Below are 20897 nucleotides of genomic sequence, written 5' to 3' on the forward strand. Positions count from 1 at the left end.
ATGGACATAACACCATTGGATACCAAGAAACTTACCTTCAGGTTATGCTATTTGCTGACGATACTATCTTTTTCTACTCAGACCCCAACCCAAACACACTTGATAATGTTGTAAATAACGAATGAAAAAAGCCCACTCATGGACTTTTTGTATCGGGCCCCTGCGAAAGGGAGATGGAACTTTCACCGATGACAACAAAGAAATGAGTGAGCTACTGAGGACGCAGTACGACTCTGTTTTCAGCGAGCCATTAAACACACTAAAGATTGATAACCCAAATGAATTTTTCATGGATACGATACCAACATCAAATCATATATCAGACGTCACCCTATCCCCACTGGATTTTGAAGAAGCCATAAACAGTATGCCTATGCACTCTGCACCAGGCCCGGATTCTTGGAACTCCATATTCATAAAGAACTGTAAAAAACCACTATTGCAGGCCCTCCACATTCTGTGGAGACAAAGCCTAGATACTGGCGTTATTCCTGATATACTAAAAACAGCAGAGATAGCACCACTTCATAAAAGAGGAAATAAGGCAGAGGCAAAAAATTACAGAGCAATAGCACTAACATCGCACATTATAAAAAATTTTGAGAGAGTGCTAAGAAGTAAAATCACAAAATACATGGAATCACAGCAACTCCATAACCCCGGACAACATGGTTTCAGAACAGGGCGCTCTTGCCTGTCGCAGTTGCTGGACCACTATGATATGGCATTAGATGCTATGGAAGACAAACAAAACGCGGATGTAATTTACACAGATTTCGCAAAAGCTTTTGATAAATGTGACCATGGTGTTATTGCACATAAAATGCGTTCAAAAGGAATTACCGGAAAAATAGGCAGATGGATCTACAATTTCCTGACCAACAGAACCCAATGTGTAATAGTCAACAAAATAAAATCCAGCCCATCAACCGTGAAGAGCTCAGTCCCCCAGGGTACTGTGCTTGCTCCAGTACTTTTTTTCAGGTAAGCACTGACAGTACTTACCTGTCAGTGCTTACCTGTCAGTACTTACCTGACAGTGCTTACCTGACAGTGCTTACCTGACAGTGCTTACCTGACAGAGCTTACCTGTCAATGCTTACCTGTCAGTGCTTTCCTGTCAGTGTTTACCTGACAGTGCTTACCTGACAGTGCTTACCTGACAGTGCTTACCTGAGAGTGCTTACCTGTCAGTGTTTCCCTGACAGTGCTTACCTGTCAGTGCTTACCTGTCAGTGCTTACCTGTCAGTGCTTACCTGTCAGTGTTTACCTGTCAGTGTTTACCTGATAGTACTTACCTAGTGGTACTTACCAACAGTTCCCGTTGGTGTATGTCTCACACAAGGCGACCGTTGGTGTATGTCTCACACAAGGTGACCGTTGGTGTATGTCTCACACAAGGTGACCGTTGGTGTATGTCTCACACAAGGTGGACCGTTGGTGTATGTCTCACACAAGGCCACCGTTGGTGTATGTCTCACACAAGGCGACCGTTGGTGTATGTCTCACACAAGGTGACCGTTGGTGTATGTCTCACACAAGGCCACAGTTGGTGTGTCTCACACAAGGGGACCGTTGGTGTATGTCTCACACAAGGCCACCGTTGGTGTATGTCTCACACAAGGCCACCGTTGGTGTATGTCTCACACAAGGCCACCGTTGGTGTATGTCTCACACAAGGTGACCGTTGGTGTATGTCTCACACAAGGCCACCGTTGGTGTATGTCTCACACAAGGCCACCGTTGGTGTATGTCTCACACAAGGCCACCGTTGGTGTATGTCTCACACAAGGCCACCGTTGGTGTATGTCTCACACAAGGTGACCGTTGGTGTATGTCTCACACAAGGGGACTTTGGTGTATGTCTCACACAAGGCCACCGTTGGTGTATGTCTCACACAAGGCCACCGTTGGTGTATGTCTCACACAAGGGGACCGTTGGTGTATGTCTCACACAAGGCCACCGTTGGTGTATGTCTCACACAAGGCCACCGTTGGTGTATGTCTCACACAAGGCCACCGTTGGTGTATGTCTCACACAAGGTGACCGTTGGTGTATGTCTCACACAAGGTGACCGTTGGTGTATGTCTCACACAAGGTGACCGTTGGTGTATGTCTCACACATGGTGACCGTTGGTGCATGTCTCACACAAGGCCACCGTTGGTGCATGTCTCACACAAGGGGACCGTTGGTGTATGTCTCACACAAGGGGACCGTTGGTGTATGTCTCACACAAGGTGACCGTTGGTGTATGTCTCACACAAGGTGACCGTTGGTGTATGTCTCACACAAGGCCACCGTTGGTGTATGTCTCACACAAGGCCACCGTTGGTGTATGTCTCACACAAGGCCACCGTTGGTGTATGTCTCACACAAGGTGACCGTTGGTGTATGTCTCACACAAGGCCACCGTTGGTGTATGTCTCACACAAGGCCACCGTTGGTGTATGTCTCACACAAGGCCACCGTTGGTGTATGTCTCACACAAGGCCACCGTTGGTGTATGTCTCACACAAGGGGACCGTTGGTGTATGTCTCACACAAGGTGACCGTTGGTGTATGTCTCACACAAGGCCACCGTTGGTGTATGTCTCACACAAGGCCACCGTTGGTGTATGTCTCACACAAGGCCACCGTTGGTGTATGTCTCACACAAGGGGACCGTTGGTGTATGTCTCACACAAGGGGACCGTTGGTGTATGTCTCACGCAAGGGGACCGTTGGTGTATGTCTCACACAAGGCCACCGTTGGTGTATGTCTCACACAAGGTGACCGTTGGTGTATGTCTCACACAAGGGGACCGTTGGTGTATGTCTCACACAAGGGGACCGAGATCATGAGGCACAAGCCGTCATATACAAACTTGCAACCCTCGCATGTGGTTGGATGTTTGGACCTGGGCCCCACAGCACAATTACACTGGTCACATTTATCATAACTTCCTGCCATCTCTGCTACATAGCTGGCGCTCTGGGAGGATACTCACCCAAAAGAATATATCTTACTTCTCTGTTTATATATATATTTTCTTTATTGTTTGTTGATTAATAATATTAGTACACGATAATATTCATGTTGCCCAGCACACTAATCCACTTAGCTATAAATACTGGGAAAGGCCTTGAGCCTGTAGTATAGCCTTCTATTCCTCCTTTAACTCTTTGAATGCCCCTGAATAGGGCCTAACAGCTGGGTGGGCAGTGCTTCGGAATCGTAGTCTTAAGTTTCGGGGCTCGATCCCCGGTGGAGGCGGAAATAAATGGACAGAGTTTCTTACACCCTGATGCCCCTGTTACCTAGCCGTAAATACGTGTCTGGGAGTTAGACATCTGCTATAGGTTGCTTCCTAGGGAAGTATAACATAAAGGAGGCCTGGTCGAGGACCGGGCAGCGGGGACGCTAAGCCCCGAAACCATCTCAAGATAACATCAAGATAGCCGCCAGCTATGGTTAGCACCACACTTGAATTCCAAAACGTAGGCCTCTTTCTGCCACTCATATATCACTTCTGCAACCCGATCTCGCACTTGCTTATAGTCAATATATTTCTTATGAATAAGTGCATATGTGACATACTAATTTATTGTGAATATTTGAGTTTACCTTGAAAAGCTGAATAGAAAACCACAACCTAACCTAACCTTCTTAGTATGTTAAGATATACAATTAGTACTGAATCTATACCTATACTAATATTACAGTTTTATAAAAATAATAAAACAAAACTAAAATATTTAAATAAATTGTAAAGTAACGTAGGATATAGTCAATTTTTTTTATAAAATCTCTATTGTTTAATAAAACTGAGAAAAAGTTAGTGCTTTGAAAAAAAAATATGGCTTGGAATATATCTCATATGTATTTATTTACAAGCGAAATAGTGACTATAAGCAATAAGTCATATATGTGCTATCTTGTGCGAGAGCAGGTTGACTTCGGATGATATTTTGTTGCAGTGTCGCAGGTTCGTTAGTTATGCTTTAGTCTGCCACACTTGTGTCGCGCCCTTAACACCCGGGAAATCGGACCTCTAACTAGGAGCTCTAGCACCCACCACCTAACATCATCTCATCAGTCTGATGCTAACATCAGTAGCATCATAATATGCCAATTAAGATGCACACTCACGTAAACCAAACTGCTACACTGAGGTGTGGAGGCAACCAGACTGGGACATGTCGACAACTGATGTCCTCAGTTGTCGACAGGTACTCTGTTGATGTACCCTCGGCTTCCACTGGATCACCGTCCAGTCTGACACGCAGGATAGAACTACCTTCCGTCAATTGCTCCAGCCAAATGTCAACTCCCAAGTCCACATCTGTCACATATGTCCTCTGGCCCTCCACACAACCAGCCCTTGTGCGTTTCCGGCCACCCTGTGTCCTTGAAGTACCGCCTTCCTTATAGCAGCCATAACTGGCGGATGATTCTTAGACGGTACCGACATTCTGGCGTCCCAGATGTCTCCACTAGCTTGCTTCCACACACACACACACACACCCTTTTATACACACTTCCCTTGTCCCATACTCTGAGAGAGATTTTCGAATTTATTCACTCCTTCACTTTGGGTCACAACAATGGCCTTCTTAAAAATAAATCATGCCTTACAAACTGCTCCAGGTTTTGGAAATGGCAACCAGCTATTCAGACAAGGACTTCCAGTACATGTAGTATACTTAAACTTTGCTAAAGCTTTTGATAATGTACCACATGAAAGACTGACATAGAAAGTACAAACACATGGAATATATGGTAGAATACTAGAATGGATCAAACAATGATTGAAACAAAGAAAGCAAAGTGTCGTCCTAAACGGAAATATCTCTGAGTGGAGAAATGTGGTGAGTGGAGTACCTCAAGGTTCCATTTTGGGACTAACCCTTTTTGTCATATACATCAATGACATAGAATAGAATATCACAAACCATATCATCAAAATTGAAAATGACGCTAAGATTTATGGTAAAGTATGGAGTGAACATAATATTGAGGCCTAACAAAGAGATCTACATGAACTCCACAAGTGTCGGACGACTTGCAGATGCTCTTTAACTACGAAAAATACAAAGACCTTGCATGTGGGGCATAACATTGCACATCACAACTATCAAATAAAAAATATTACCTTGCAGGAGGTTGATGAAGAAGGACCTTGGAGTCAGGATCCACAAATCAAATCAAAAGTTGCTCAACAAGTGGAAGCTGCAGTAAAAGTTGCTCAACAAGTGGAAGCTGCAGTAAAAGTTGCTCAACAAGTGGAAGCTGCAGTAAAAGTTGCTCAACAAGTGGAAGCTGCAGTAAAATAAGCCAACCATATCCGAGGAATAGTCAGACGTAACTTTGATTTAATTGAAAATAGAGTAGCTATTTTTTTTCAACAGTATAAATCTCTTGTCCTTGTATTATTGTATCGAAGCATGGAGACCTCAGCTTCATTAAGAAAGGTACATCTGCTTAAGGAAAAGTTCAACACCGGCCAAGAAAAATCATTCCTGAACCAAGTGGGCTCTTTTCTTTCTTTTCTTTGATGTCCAAAGGGTTTGGAAAGGTTGGGGAAGGTAGAGGGTATGGGGAGGGGAAGTTCTGGAAGAGGATGCGGGAGTAGAGAGAGAGAAGGTTAGAAAGTTCGGTGGCCTGTCCACCATGGGTTGACATGTGTGTGTCGTTTGTTTGGGTTTGTGGTATGTTGGGTTGCCAGTACTTTGGCTGGGTGGCTAGTGTTTGTGTCCTAGCTGGTGTCTGGAAGTCCTAGGTGGAGTTGGCTGCAAGAGTTTAATCTTAGCAACATCACGGTAGTTACTCTTCTGGTAGCTCAAAAAAGGTTTTGGTTGTTTTTATTTTGTTAAATTTTTATTTATTTATTTTTAATTCTTTATTAGGTATAGATCGGGTCCGGGATGGGCCACTCATCTGGGTCGTCTGGCAGACCACTTAGTATTTGAGGTCTTGGGAAGGCCTGATCATGGATGTGTCTGATCACTTTTTGTTAGAGAGTTATTCTTCTGGTCCTGTGTGGTGGTTCATGGATCTCGTAGTCACTAGTGGTGTTTACTGCTTCGTAGGGATCTTCGGGGTCTGGGACGTACATGTGCTTCATGCGGTACAGCTGCCTTCTGGCCAGGTACCTGAGCCTGATGTTCATTGGCATCATGTTGAGTGTCTCATGGAGTTGGTCTGGTCTTACCATATCCATCAGTGACAGGCCCTCTGCAAACCGAAGTGCTTTATTTTGTACCCGTTGGATCTTCAGCATGTTGGTTTTGTTGGTAAGGTTCAGGTGGACGTAAGGGTACTCCAGGCTAGGCCTTATTATCATTCAGTACAGGTGGAGCTTGATGTGGGATGGGGCTTGCCTAAAGCGGAAGAGCCTCAACAGGGAACCCCTAGCCATCGCTGTCTTCTGGGAGACGTACTGGGTGGAGTTGAGTAGACTGTTAAAGTTGTATCCGAGCACTGTGTTGGAGTTTAAGATGGCTATAGGTTCACCCCTGATCCTTATCCCTCCCCCCCCCCCCTCGTTTTCTATTGAGAAAGCCATACATCTGACAGTGCTTATTTGGATCTTTTCTGGGTTAGTAGTGATCCTCCATTTTCTTTCCCAGTTAGCAGTCCTGGCTAGTTCTATGTTCGCCTTACGGGTTACAGTTGCATGTTTGGCTACTTGGGTTAGATGTTATTTCGTGTGTTTCGTCGTCTGCAAATTGGACAATAATAGTGTTCCTGTTCTCCGGTTGGGGTAGGTCATTTACAAAAACGTTGAAGAGGACTGGGCTCAGGCACGACCCTTGGGGGACTCCAGCTGTTGGGGAGACGACTGCTGCAGCTTTCGCCTTGAAGCTGGGAGTAACTTGTTTGTTCTTTAGGAAGTTTCTGATCAGCCTGAGGAGGGTCCAGTATTGGGCTGGTAATTCTGCTAATTTGTACACCAGACCATCATGCCATAGGCTGTCCTTGACCTTGACCTTGTGGACGTCCCTCGTCGCAATCAGGGCTACCTGTTTTTGCTGGCGAATTGATCTCACAGCATCGTAGATTATGTTTATTGCGTGCAAGGTTGACCTTTGTGCTCGAAAGCCAAACTGTTTTTTTGTGAAGAGGTTGTTTGTACTCCATGTAGTAGTTGAGACGGTTGGACATGATTTTTTCAAAGCACTTGCCTATTGTGACTAAGAGGGAGATTGGGCGGTAGTTGCCAGGCTGGTGGGGGGTCTTTCTTGGGTTTGGGAATGAATATCATCTTGGCCGATTTGAAAGCTAAGGGAATGTGACCAGAAGCCAACATGGCATTAAATAGGTTGAATAGGGATTGCAGAAAATTGCCTGGTAGGAATTTGATCTGCTTTGCTTTGATCCCCGATGGTCCTGGGGCCTTATCTTGGATGTTTTTAATGACTCCTCTCATCTCTACCATAGTTAATGGGTCTTGTTAGTGTGTGGTCGTCTTGGAGGGTTGTCAGGTCTATCAAGGGGGTGCTGAGAAGGGAGGCGGCGTTTTCTGTTGTCCATTGGTTGACACGGATGAAGTGAATGTTGTTGAAGGCTCTGCTGTTTGAAGCCGTTAGTGTCTTTTTTTCCATACTGCACTGATGAGGTCAGCCTATTCTTGTGCGTCTTAAATTTTTTCCTGTTTTTCCTCGTCATCTTCATCCAGGAATGTGTGTATGAGGCAGGTGAGGCTGGGGTTAGCCGATCCCAAGAGCTGTCTGATCTTACACCAAAAGGCTCCCGGCTCCTTTTTGTACTGGTTGGCCTGTCTCAAAAGGGTTTCCCATATATGGCTCTAATGAGTTAGCATTAGGTCTATGGTTTCCCTTCTGAGTGTTTGTAGGGACAACGTTAGTGGCTGGCCAGTTTGGTAGTGGCTTTGACAGGCTCGTTGGTACTCATTCATTTTACCTCTGATTTCTTGGGTCGGTTTATATTGGTGGTGGGCCCATGTGGTGGATCTTTCACAGGTGGCCTCAGTTGTAAGCTGGATGTGGTTGTGAATGGTATTTACTGCTTGGTCTATTGTTTGGGTGGGTAGGTTGTCAAACTCGATGATGGGGTCGTCAGTGAGGAAGGTGTCATAGTCCCTGACCCGCATGGTTTCCAGTCTGGGCCTGGGAGGTGTCACAAACCAGAAGGGGGTAGCTTAGAGGATGGTGACCACAGGGATGTGATCAGACACCACGTTCTTGCCTGGCGTCACTCTGCAGTGGCACAGGTCACAGTCTCTGTTGGCCAGTAATATGTCAGGGGTGCCACTCACATTGCCAGTAAAGAATGTCTTGAAGTGGAGGCCTTCGAAGGAGAGTTCTCTGTTTTGCATTAAATTGAAGAGCTGTCTGCCCTTTAGGTCTGTTCTGGTAGGAGCGTTGAATAAGGCCTGGTGGTGGTGGGCATTCAGGTCTGCAATTATAGTTGGGAGTTTCCTGTCGAGCAGCCTGTTGAGTGGGATAGAGGGGAGGTAAGCGAGTCCGGGGGTTAGATATGCGGTGCAGACGATCATGGGGCCGTGTGAGGTGGTGAATTCTACTGCAAGGAAGTGGTCATCTTCTATGAGGATGAGGCGGTAGGAAAGCCTTCTCTTTATTAGGATTGCCACCCCGCTGTGCATCCCTTCTGTTGACCTCCCTAGTGGAATATCCCCAAAGAGAGATGTGCTGGTCCTGTCTAGCCGCTGTTTCATTGAGTAAGATAATATCTGGGTTAAGTCTGGCTACCTCCAGGGTGAGGAGGTATCTGTTGTTGAAGTAGTGTCTGATATTCACTTGAAGAATGGTGATCCTCATTATTGGTTGTGAGTCGTATGTGTTTGTTTGGCTCGAGTGTCAGTGTTGTTAACTTCGGTTTGGCTTCTGATGTGTGTGTAGGTGGAGGATAGGTCTTTTGATCCAGGGATCATGTTCATGGTTCCGGCAGGGGGTTGGATTGAGTTTTCCACACGTTGCTGTGCAATTGAGGGGTCTTTGTTGTCGCTACTGTTCTCGATGTCCACGTCTGTAGTGCTAGAGTCACTCACAGATGGAGTATTATGGGGGGTTGCTTGCCCTTACCCTGTCCTCAGGGGATGAGCTTCGGCTGCTAGTGTTGGCCCTGAGCCTCTTAGAACAATGGTGTGTGGAACTGCGGTGTGTGAGGCGCTGATTGCGTCTAGGGTTTCTTATGGCAAGGGTGCTTGTGAAGGCTTTGAGTATAATCCTGTCTGGGACTACTGTAGGAATGGTGGACCTGGGTGTTTGCTAGTTTGTCAGGGTGGAGGGGCCGGGGTGATTCTGGGAGTTTGGTGTCTCTTGAGCGTTGAATGAGGCCTGGGGGTGGAGAGTACTTGGGTTGGGGTTGTTGGGTTTTGCTTGGGCCTGGCCGGCGGCTGTTGTGTTGTTAGGAGACAGGTAGGCCAGCGAGTCCTCGGGCATGTGGACAGGGGACAGACCATTGTCCATCCTGAGTGAGTTCCAGAAATCCAGGAGCTTCACCGGGTTGTTTGGAAATGTGATTTGGGCAAATGTTAGGAGTTCAGCTCCTAAGCTGGGATTAGGATCGGGGTTTGTTGCGAGAAGGTTAGATGTTGAGGCCTGTTGTGGATGGTTCTGGAATTGCCGTATTATAACCATGGGGTCATTGATGTGTTGGTTGCTTTGGTGTCCCCGTTGATCGACCAACTGGGCCTGCAACCCTGGGAATTGGGCCTGTTGTGGGTTGGGGTTACCCCAGGCGTTTACTGGTGGAGGAGGGGCAGGAATGGTGATTGCTGCTTGTTGACGGGCTGTGGTCACCGTTTCTTGTAGTTGCTTGATTGGATCCTGTCTATGAGGACACAAATGAGAGATTGCAATGTGTGCACCATTGCATAGTGCACATTTGGATGTTCGGCTTATGTAATCCCTATAGTTGATCCCCTGCACACCTGCTGCACTTGGGGATCTCAATGTTGCATGCACTAGAATAGTGGTCATACTGGAAGCATTGTTTGAGCTTGTGAAACCTCTGTAGGGTGATTTGGTCAGGGGCCAGACTTGATGCCAAATGCAGAAAAGCCAAGGTAGCAGACTTGTGCTGCTTGCTCCGGTGAAGCCAGGAATAGCTTCAGTACTTGGTTGTTGTGGGATTGAGTTGTAAACCAGTGGGCCTGAATTAATTTAATATCCCTGTTTTTTCTAAAGATTTCTGCAGATATCTCGTCAACTGAGTTATCCATGATGATGTCATGGATCCTATATACAAAGATAGTGCGTTTGGCTTGGAAGTTGGCCGGGGGGTAGACTGTGATCCACCTTCTCTAATAGTTTGTTCAGACTGTCGGTCGAAAGGAGTTCTGGAAGGTCTGCATTGTGTACCAACAAGATGGCTCCAGTTGTTATTTTGAACATATTTTTTGTAGGTAATCTGGGTGATCTCATGAATTACTTCAAGTAGTTGGGCTGGAGAACGAATCTGGCCAGATTCGTCAGTGAAGCTGACTTTGGCCGCCATGACCTTGTGGGGGCCAGGAAGCCTAGTCTAATCTATAATAAGGTGGATGTTTGTGTTGTGTCTTGGTAGACTAAGTGACTGATGGGTGTTAGTTCGGCCGAGGCCGCTAACTTCTGGTTGTTAGGCAACTAGAGCTACTTGAACAGTTGGTAATTAAACCTATCGATAGCCTAAGCCTGCTACAAGGCTGTTAGTTGCCTGATCAAGCCTTCGCGAGAATTTCAAGAACCCAGTTTTGGCTACCGCTCGGGAATGATCGTTTAGAATAGCGAAATACAAGAGGTAGAAACAGTTTAGAAAGACAGCCTAATTCACATCTTAATTCTATGATTAGTAGGTTGTGCATTGTGTATTGTGTGAGTGTGTGTGTGGAGTGTTGTGGTACAGGCAGGGAGAGAATGAGGAGGATGGGGGGGTGGAGTTTGGGGGGGGGGAAGGATGAGGATGGGGATGGGTTTATTTGGACATCATTCTGCTGTAAGCGTCTGTAGAGCTGGTTGGGTCACAGTTCAATTGCCAAGGCCTCAACGGCGCGACTTGGCGACGAGAGAACTTGTAGCTGACTGAGAGCAAGTCTGGCTGCTGAGCGGCCGGCCGGCTGTGATTGGCTGGCTGGCGCACCAATCCTGAGAGAGGTGGGCGGGGCCAAGGCGCGGACGTCCCTGTAGATGGCGGGAGTTCCTGGGCTTTATGCCGTTGTGTGTTTATGCCTTTATGCTCTAAGTGGGCTCCCATACGAGGAATAGTTGAGAGTTTACAGGGTTAACAACACTGTAAACCAGACATGACAAGGCTGAACTCATCGAAACTTAAAATGTTGAAGAATTTGTTAATCGTTCTGTCCTCGTCTTGGCCACTGGAGAGATAGTCTCCAGTGGTAGTGGTTAATCCAGTGGTTAATTGTAACACCACTCTATTGTAACACCACCCTAAAATGTACCACTATAATGGAACACCACTATAATGGAACACTAAACTATCCTGAGTAACACTTCCTCATCGGTTGCACTTGGTAACACTGTTATGGGCTGACATATGATGATTACACCGGGACTACAAAGTACACTGCCAACAAGGAAATGCTAACACAGGATGAAATACGCTGCCACCATCTGCCTTTGACCATTGAAACTATATCAAGCAACGAGGCAAGAAACATTGCTTGACTTGGAGAGTACTTTCTATGACTGTCATAAATTATGTAAACGGTTGTCAGCCACTATATCCAAAAGGCAAAGAGGATTCAACAATTGACAAAGACGGGAAATTTAACGAGTTTATTGAGACCAAAATTATGTCAATCAACAATTATAAATCCTACCCTAACACTGGCAAAAAGTTAAGAAATTTAGACATGGAACAAAAACTCAGAGATCACACACATTACCTTAAGCTATCTGTCTCTCCCTGGCTGAGATGTTCTTCACAGCCCCGCTCTCGATCCCGGTGTACCGCCCTCTGCCTTTCCTATGTTCCTACAGGCCCTCTATATACAACCCCCCCACAGGGGGAGGGGGAGATCTGCTGTTGCTACCCACCAAAAGTGTACAAACACTCAAGAAATATTTCAAAAAGCTTGTTTGACATTCACCATACACTCTTCAAGAGAGGAGTTATTAATTACATGTGACTGACCTCTGACCTGGCCAAAAGGGGGAGATCCAGGGATGTTTACACATAAGAATCTGGAGTCTAATTTCCTTGCATGAAATATTACATACTTGAAACTATGCTGTCTAAGACTAACCCAGGAATTTTTAATCAATATACAAGATAAACCGGAGGTCATCTGGGCTGAACTCTTGGAGAAGGCTTCCCTGGGTGTGAACTCTAAGGGGGGGGGAGATCATGGGTGTTACAAATCAACCACCAATATCACGAACCTCAACAACTACCAGTACAGTCAACCACAAACTACCACAACCACCATCTACCACTGCCCTCAACCACTACCATCAACAACCACTACCATTAACCACAACTATCAACCACCAACAACCATAAACCACCACCAACAACCTCAACAATCAACCACCACTACCACCAACAATCAACCACCACTACCACCAAACAACACAATAAACCACCACCCACGCGAACTATAACCAACAATCGCCACTACATAAAGTACAACAATCAACCACTACCATCACGAACCACAACAACCACCACTGCAATTAACCCCATAACCACACCCATCAACCTCCACAACAATCAACCACCACAACCATCAACCACCACAATAATTAACCACCACAACCATCAACCACCACAACCATCAACCCCCACAACCATTAATCACCACAACAATCAACCACCACAACCATTAACCACCACAACAATCAACAACCACAACCATCAACCACCACAATAATTAACCACCACAATAATCAACCACCACAACAATCATCCACCACAACAATCAACCACTACAACAATCATCCACAACAACCATCAACCACCACAACAATCAATTACCACAACTATCAACAAACACTACCATCATCCACCGCAACCATCAACCACCGCAACCATCAACAAACACTACCATCAACCACCACAATAATTAACCACCACAATAATCAACCACCACAACAATCATCCACCACAACAATCAACCACTACAACAATCATCCACAACAACCATCAACCACCACAACAATCAATTACCACAACTATCAACAAACACTACCATCATTCACCGCAAACAGCAACCACCACAACCATCAACAAACACTACCATCAACCACCAGAACCATCAACCACCACTACCATCAACCACCACTACCATCAACCACCACTACCATCAACCACCACTACCATCAACCACCACTACCATCAACCACCACAACCATCAACCACCACTACCATCAACCACCACTACCATCAACCACCACTACCATCAACCACCACTACCATCAACCACCACTACCATCAACCACCACAACCATCAACCACCACTACCATCAACCACCACTACCATCAACCACCACAACCATCAACCACCACTACCATCAACAAACACTACCATCAACCACCACTACCATCAACCACCACAACCATCAACCACCACTACCATCAACCACCACAACCATCAACAAACACTACCATCAACCACCACAACCATTAACTATCACCACCATCAACCACCACAACCATCAACAACCACAACCATCAACAAACACTACCATCAACCACCACAACCATCAACAAACACTACCATCAACCACCGCAACCATCAACAAACACTACCATCAACCACCACAACCATTAACTACCACCACCATCAACCACCTTAGCCATCAACCATCACAGACATCAACCACCAGAGCTATCAACCACCAATACCATAAACCACCACAACCTCAACCACCATTAACATTAACCACCACTACCACTAATCACAACCATCAGCCACCACAATTACCAACCACAGCAATCAACCACCACCACCACCAACCACAACTATTAACCACCACTAGAACCAACCACTACCACCAACAATAAACATCACCCACCACTGCCACCAATCACAACCTACCACCACAGCCACCAACCACAACCCAGCAACAATTCCACCACCACTACCATGGATTCTCCATTAAGTGAAAGTAATGAATAAAATATTTTTAACCTACCTTTTATTATGCTTCAGTTTTATTTATAGTATATGTAAAAATATATTTTTAAAATATTTCTACATTTTTTAAATATATTCCATCAATCAGGAAAACGACTTTTATGCAACATTTAAGGTTGCGACACGGTCTCAAAATTGTTTAGCCAAAGTTGTGCAGTACGTTGTGGCAACTTATTTACAACCACACAATAACGTAGCTAATACATGAAAACAAACGTTGTCACACCTGGCTACTCTCCCGACCCACACCTGCACATGAGAGGGAACAATAAAGCCCACACCTGGCTACTCTCCCCACCCACACCTGTCTATGTCACACACTCATGCCAAAGAAAACTTATATCAAGTAAATCTAGCTTGTATTAAGCAAGACAATGTTGGGCTAAATATTGATCAGTGTTATCTTATAAGCAGTGAAGCTTGCTTAATGAATATTCTTGGTCGCTAAACAGTGCTCAAAGTTACTCAAGAAGCCTTATAAGTTCTCTAATTCATGACTTTTAATGTAAAAATATTTTTGAAACCACTGGAAGCACTGTGAATTAAACAACTAACTTACAGATATTCACGTGTTAAAATGTAGTCAATACGTACTGGTGAGACGCGTGTCAGGGAAGGCCAGGCGACTATACCCTTCTCTTGAGAAAGGACACAGCTGAGCCGCCAGGTGGCAGCACCAGTCTATGGCGGGGTCGTCATCAGTGAGGTCCCGCCTGATGGTCAGGGTGAGTATCCTTCCCTGGCACGGCAGAGTGTCCAGGGTGTCCGAGTCCACGTAGACCGTGGCGTCCAGGGTGTCCGAGTCCACGTAGCCCGTGGCGTCCAGGGTGTCCGGGTCCACGTAGCCCGTGGCGTCCAGGGTGTCCGGGTCCACGTAGCCCGTGGCGTCCTGGGTGTCCGGGTCCACGTAGCCCGTGGCGTCCAGGGTGTCCGGGTCCACGTAGCCCGTGGCGTCCAGGGTGTCCGGGTCCACGTAGCCCGTGGCGTCCAGGTCAATGTCTGAAGACATACACTGAGATACAGTCACGGTCGTTACTGGTATGTTCTAAGATATAACAAGAAGACATACTGAGCCATCCACTCACCTTACTGCTGGGTTTATTACCTGATGACAAGTCCGTATTTTGGACAGTATTAATAGCATCTAAACTATGTATTAATAGCTTTTAAAAGCCACGGTCAAGGTCATCTGTATCAATGGTCAAGGTCATCTGTGTCAATGGTCAAGGTCATTTGTATCATGGTCACGGTCACAGTCATGGTCATCTTTATCAATGGTCAAGGTCTCATTAGAAGGTCATATAAACTTAGTCAAGGTCACAGTGAAAGGTCATCTGTACCAAGTATCAAGGTCACAGGGATAGATGGGTCACCTGAATTAATTATCAAAGTTACAGAAGGTCTAATTAACCAAGGGATCAAGGTCACAGTGAGAGGTCATCTAGCACAGGAATTAGGCCACAGTGAAAGGTCATCTTAAACAGGAATTAAGTCACAGTGAAAGGTCATCTTGAACAGGAATTAGGTCACAGTGAAAGGTCATCTTGAACAGGATTTAGGTCACAGTGAAAGGTCATCTTGAACAGGAATTAGGTCACACTGAAAGGTCATCTTAAACAGGAATTAGGTCACAGTGAAAGGTCATCCTAAACAGGATTTAGGTCACAGTGAAAGGTCATCTTGAACAGGAATTAGGTCACAGTGAAAGGTCATCTTGAACAGGAATTAGGTCACACTGAAAGGTCATCTTAAACAGGAATTAGGTCACAGTGAAAGGTCATCTTGAACAGGAATTAGGTCACAGTGAAAGGTCATCTTGAACAGGAATTAGGTCACACTGAAAGGTCATCTTAAACAGGAATTAAGTCACAGTGAAAGGTCATCTTGAACAGGAATTAGGTCACAGTGAAAGGTCATCTTGAACAGGATTTAGGTCACAGTGAAAGGTCATCTTGAACAGGAATTAGGTCACACTGAAAGGTCATCTTAAACAGGAATTAGGTCACAGTGAAAGGTCATCCTAAACAGGATTTAGGTCACAGTGAAAGGTCATCTTGAACAGGAATTAGGTCACAGTGAAAGGTCATCTTGAACAGGAATTAGGTCACAGTGAAAAGTCATCTTGAACAGGAATTAGGTCACAGTGAAAGGTCATCTTGAACAGGAATTAGGTCACAGTGAAAGGTCATCTTGAACAGGAATTAGGTCACAGTAAAAGGTCATCTTGAACAGGAATTAGGTCACAGTGAAAGGTCATCCTGAACAGGAATTAGGTCACACTGAAAGGTCATCCTGAACAGGAATTAGGTCACAGTGAAAGATCATCTTGAACAGGAATTAGGTCACAGTGAAAGGTCATCCTGAACAGGAATTAGGTCACAGTGAAAGATCATCCTGAACAGGAATTAGGTCACAGTGAAAGGTCATTCTGAACAGGAATTAGGTCACAGTGAAAGGAGATCTGTACCACGAGTCAAAGTCAAAGTGGTAAGTCATCTGAACCAAAAGTATGGCGTCGCTAAATACTTCATGAAATTATTTATGCACAAGAATATATACAGCAGCGGAATGTTTCGAAAATTTATTATTCATGGAGTAGTCGCCCTTAATAAGTCTATATTTGTAATCAAAGTAGAAGGTTTGTCACCCTTAAGGTGACTATACTTGTAAACAATATAAGGTGTTTGTCACCCTTAAGGTGACTATATTTGTAAACAATGTAAGGTGTTTGTCGCTCTTAAGGTGACTATATTTGTAAACAATATCAGGTGTTTGTCACCCTTAAGGTGTTATGTTTGTAAACAATATAAGGAATCTTTCGTCCATAAGGTTGTAAACATATATGTAAACAATGTAAATCAGAATTACTATATTAAACATGACGAATGAAGCCCTTTGCGTAATTTTGGTATTAATAAATAACCCTAAAAATTATGGTGGAAAATATGAATATTTACCAAGATTCTGCAGGTGAGGAAGGGGAGGCAGGTGACGGATGAGGACGGGCAGTTGCTGTAGTGTGAGGTGCAGGGTGAGGCTCTCGAGGGTGGGAGGCAGGAGGGGTATGACTGCCTCAGACAAGTGACCCTCAAACCCCTCTAAGGTACACTTACTGCCGGGGGCTGTCAGCCTCTCCAAACATTGTTTTGATTTATCAATATTTCCGTCTTTGCTGTATAAACTATAGTGAAGATCTAAGGATATGGTTACCTTCATTTTTGCCAGCACTGACAGTGCAGACAGGTGCTGCTTTAGTTGGGGTGTATTGTATATGTTTAGGTAAATGTTCTTAGGTGTCACCTTCTTAAGAACAAGCGGCAGGACAACCCACGAGTCAACACGCTCTATTATCCACTCTTGTTCTGTACGCAGCTTCTCACACACGGCTTGGATGACGTGCTCACTCCCGCGGGACTCTGCTACATGCTTCAACAGCTCGTCAGGCTCAGGTGTAACTATCACGCACAGGTCAATTATGTGAGTAATGAACCTGTGCTCAACTCCCCGGGCACACAGCACCCCGGTAGTGCTGACTAAAATGTTCCACCATCTGTTACACGCCCAAAGCTCATGCTTCACGTCGCTAATATCAAACGTTGACCATCTCAGGTGATCTCCCAAGGAACCCTTTTTCTTACGTACAACATCCACCAAGAGGTCAATGATTATAGAGCTTTCCCCTGACACACGGTGTGATGCTGGATCACCTCGGTCTTGCTCAGCCTTCAACAAGAGATCGACCAGCCTCCTGCTGGCACAATACTCCTGGTACCTGGCGTGAAAATAGCCAAACACCCACACCACATTGAAGCCCCGACGGTAGCTGGTTCTTGTGAAATAGTTGGACAAGACCTCCTCCTGCGGCAGTCCCAGAGTGTCACACTTCTCCCTAATCTCCGCTTCCGTCTCCGGCCAAAGGTCGTACTCCTTCCTCAGGACCCCTCTTAAACTAATTTCTTCTAAGAACCTCAAAAACTTTCTCACATTTTCGTCACATTTTCCTTTGGGTTCGGTCACGTGTTTGTCTGTGAGTCTGGACACTAATTTGTTGGTTATGAAGTCATGAATCTTCTCGTAGACTTGAGTGTTTGTGGTGAGGTTGTTAAATTCTTCTGGAGCCTCGACACACAGCAGCGCCAACAAGGTCAAGGTGAGTGGAGTGTTGAGGTACTCACCCAGGAACTGACTCATCTGCTCCAGCCGCTGGGTAAACCTCCCTGTGATGACACTCCGTTGGCTCTCTTCCTCCACCAGCACCTTGATGGTTCTCTCGGCGAACTCCACGCGACGTTCTGGAGTGATGCCCAAGACGAGGATGTTGCAGCGAGGTCTGGTGTGTGGGACGAGCTGTGACAGTTGTTGGTCCCACCCCGGCCGTGTGGTTATCACCAACCTCACATCCTTGCCAGGCAGGTGCAACAGCTCCTTCACCAGCCTTCCTGAATGGTCGTTGACCTCGTCGTAGCCGTCAATCAGGACTAATATATTTAAGCTCAAGATTATCTCCTTAAACAGCTGGAAGTCGACACCAGAATCACTAAGTGTTTGAGTCAGTAACTGGCGGAGGAGACCATCGAAGGTATTAAGATGTGAGTCCCTGCACTGTACATAGAAAACGAGGTCCACAGTGCCCAGGTGACGTATGGCAGCAGGGTCCTCTACCCACTTCTCGAGGATGAGCTTGAGTAAAGTTGTCTTGCCCATACCACCTTCCCCCGTCAGGAGGACACACTGAGGGACTCTTCCGTCCTCTCGTCTCATACTCAAGATGTGTTCATAATCTATATCCTGACCCTTGGCAGCGTGGGAGGGTCTTGTGCTATCCTGACCCTTGGCCGCATGGGAGGGTCTTGCCCCTATGACGGGATCTTCAAGGAGTCGTAGTCGTGTAAAAGCAAGACTTGGGTTGTAGTTAATGTTGAGGAGGAGCCAGGGTGCGGGAACAATCTGGTACAGCAGTTTATACCCGTCAGTGAGCTCCTGCTTGCTCATCTGCTTAACCTCTTCTCTGATGTGGCTTTTGAACATCTTAATCTCCTGGCGGAGCTGTGGCAAGTACGCCACATCTGAGGGATCCAGCGGCTCTCTGACCTTCGCTAGCAGACCACCAATATACTCGGTGACATCTCTGGTCACGTGGTCCACATCCTGGCTGTTTGTCCCACACCGGACGCCGGCCTCAGCCAGCATCTTAGCCAATAAGTCACTGAGCTCCGTCAGTGTTGATGTAAGATCTTGCTCTGACATTCCCACATTATCATGGGCCAACGTGTTTCGGTGTTGCTTCAGGCTGTAAATGAGGTGTTCAAGTGATGGTCCCCGAGGCCCTGGAGTGGTCCACGTGGGGTCATTCATCTCAGCCAGACCATACACACGTTGCAGGAGTTTATACAACAGGGTGATGTCAAAAGTTGCCGCGTCAGAGGAAGCTTCGAGTTTATCCCTCTGGTGATCATCGAAGACACGCCTGTACTGAGCATTGGTGTACCCCAAGTCCTGAGTGAGGTAAGTCACTACTGGGAAGGTGCCCCGGTACGACCACATAAACACACTTGCTAGCGCGTCTCGTCCTGCCTTAGTCACAGCCAGTCCATACCACAGTCTGTTCACATCTTCCGGTTGGATAACAGGACTCGAGGCCGCCATATTGGGCCGTATGATTCTCACCTCACACAACTGTTGTCAAGTTTCACACAAGCAGTAAATGTCCCACGCTGGTTTTGTTATTATATTATGTTTAAAAACATAACATTGTTTCTCACTGTCGGAGACGGGCAGCTTGTTAGGCTTGTGTAGGCCTTCCTAAGCCAACGACAGACCTTCCTCAGGATGCATCCCTCAACAGTTGACTAATTTCCAGGTTAATGTTTACTGCTAGGTGAACAGAGGTATCAGGAGGCTGAGCATCTCACACTGCCAGGGAATCAAACTCGGACCTAATCGGTAATGATCCGACTGCATTAACCACAATATAGTCACTTAATTGACCAACAATATAAGTGATTTCCAAATAAACCAAATTTTACAAAATGTGTTCACATGTTAATGCAATATTCGGTTCCAGATTTATTTGTTATTATCAATTTGTTCTTTAACTAGTTAATTTCTTCTGTCTTTATACTCTTCAGATTTCTGTCATCTGGAAGAACAATTTAACGTTATTAAAACAAGATGTTAGTGTTAAACATTGGACCAGAAATACATTTTTGAGATCACTAAAACAAATAAAATTCCAAAGTCTGCCTCCTGCATTTTGTTATATTTTATAACTTAAAACTTGTCAATATTTTGACCTAACTCCTGTGATCATTGTGGTGTTGGCTTCTGGTTTAGGTAGAGTAATGGTGCTCATTTTCTCACACAGAAATATACGGTGTAGCATTTAGTAATGTTATTCTCTGCCTTTATCTTGCTCTTGTAAGGACCTATTTAGATTATGCACTTCAGTTTGGTCAACATACAATATACTGGACATAATTTGACTTGAACCCATAAAGAGAAGAATGACAAAGTTGATCTCAGGAATTAGAAATCTCCCTTATTAAGAGAGATTAAGGAAGCTATGTTTACACATTCTTCGAAAAGTATAGATGACATGATTGATGTAGTTAAAGGGATGAAAAGTTAAATCAAAGGTAATAATGATAAGTTGTTAACTATATCAACACAGAATAGAACAAGAAACAATAAATCTATACCAATAAAACTTAATGTTTGTCAATGCGAGATTAGGTTAGGTTAGGTTAGGTTAGGAATATAGCCTCACCAAATATCTAACAGTAATTCCTGCTG

The 20897-nt window shown here is 45.4% G+C and overlaps 1 protein-coding gene across 1 annotated transcript; it reads right to left on the minus strand.

Annotated features, from left to right (window-relative positions):
* Positions 1–14109: 14109 nt before the first annotated feature.
* LOC138350620 (uncharacterized) lies at positions 14110–20245 on the minus strand. The gene is made up of 2 exons (XM_069301656.1): positions 17063–20245; positions 14110–15104 (listed from the first exon to the last, which is right to left on the minus strand). The coding sequence occupies exons 1-2, from the start codon at positions 19749–19751 to the stop codon at positions 14689–14691; spliced, it is 3105 nt and encodes a 1034-aa protein (XP_069157757.1). The 5' UTR covers positions 19752–20245; the 3' UTR covers positions 14110–14688.
* Positions 20246–20897: the final 652 nt, after the last annotated feature.

Source organism: Procambarus clarkii, chromosome 46 (genome assembly GCF_040958095.1).
Source record: "Procambarus clarkii isolate CNS0578487 chromosome 46, FALCON_Pclarkii_2.0, whole genome shotgun sequence".
NCBI lineage: Eukaryota > Metazoa > Arthropoda > Malacostraca > Decapoda > Cambaridae > Procambarus > Procambarus clarkii.

Excerpts from the sequence above, each read along its gene's own strand:
- LOC138350620 (XM_069301656.1), bottom strand. The coding sequence starts at position 19,751 with ATGGCGGCCTCGAGTCCTGTTATCCAACCGGAAGATGTGAACAGACTG. Across the intron at positions 15,105-17,062 it reads TCCTCACCTGCAGAATCTTG|ACATTGACCTGGACGCCACG; the intron begins GTAAATATTCAT and ends GTATGTCTTCAG.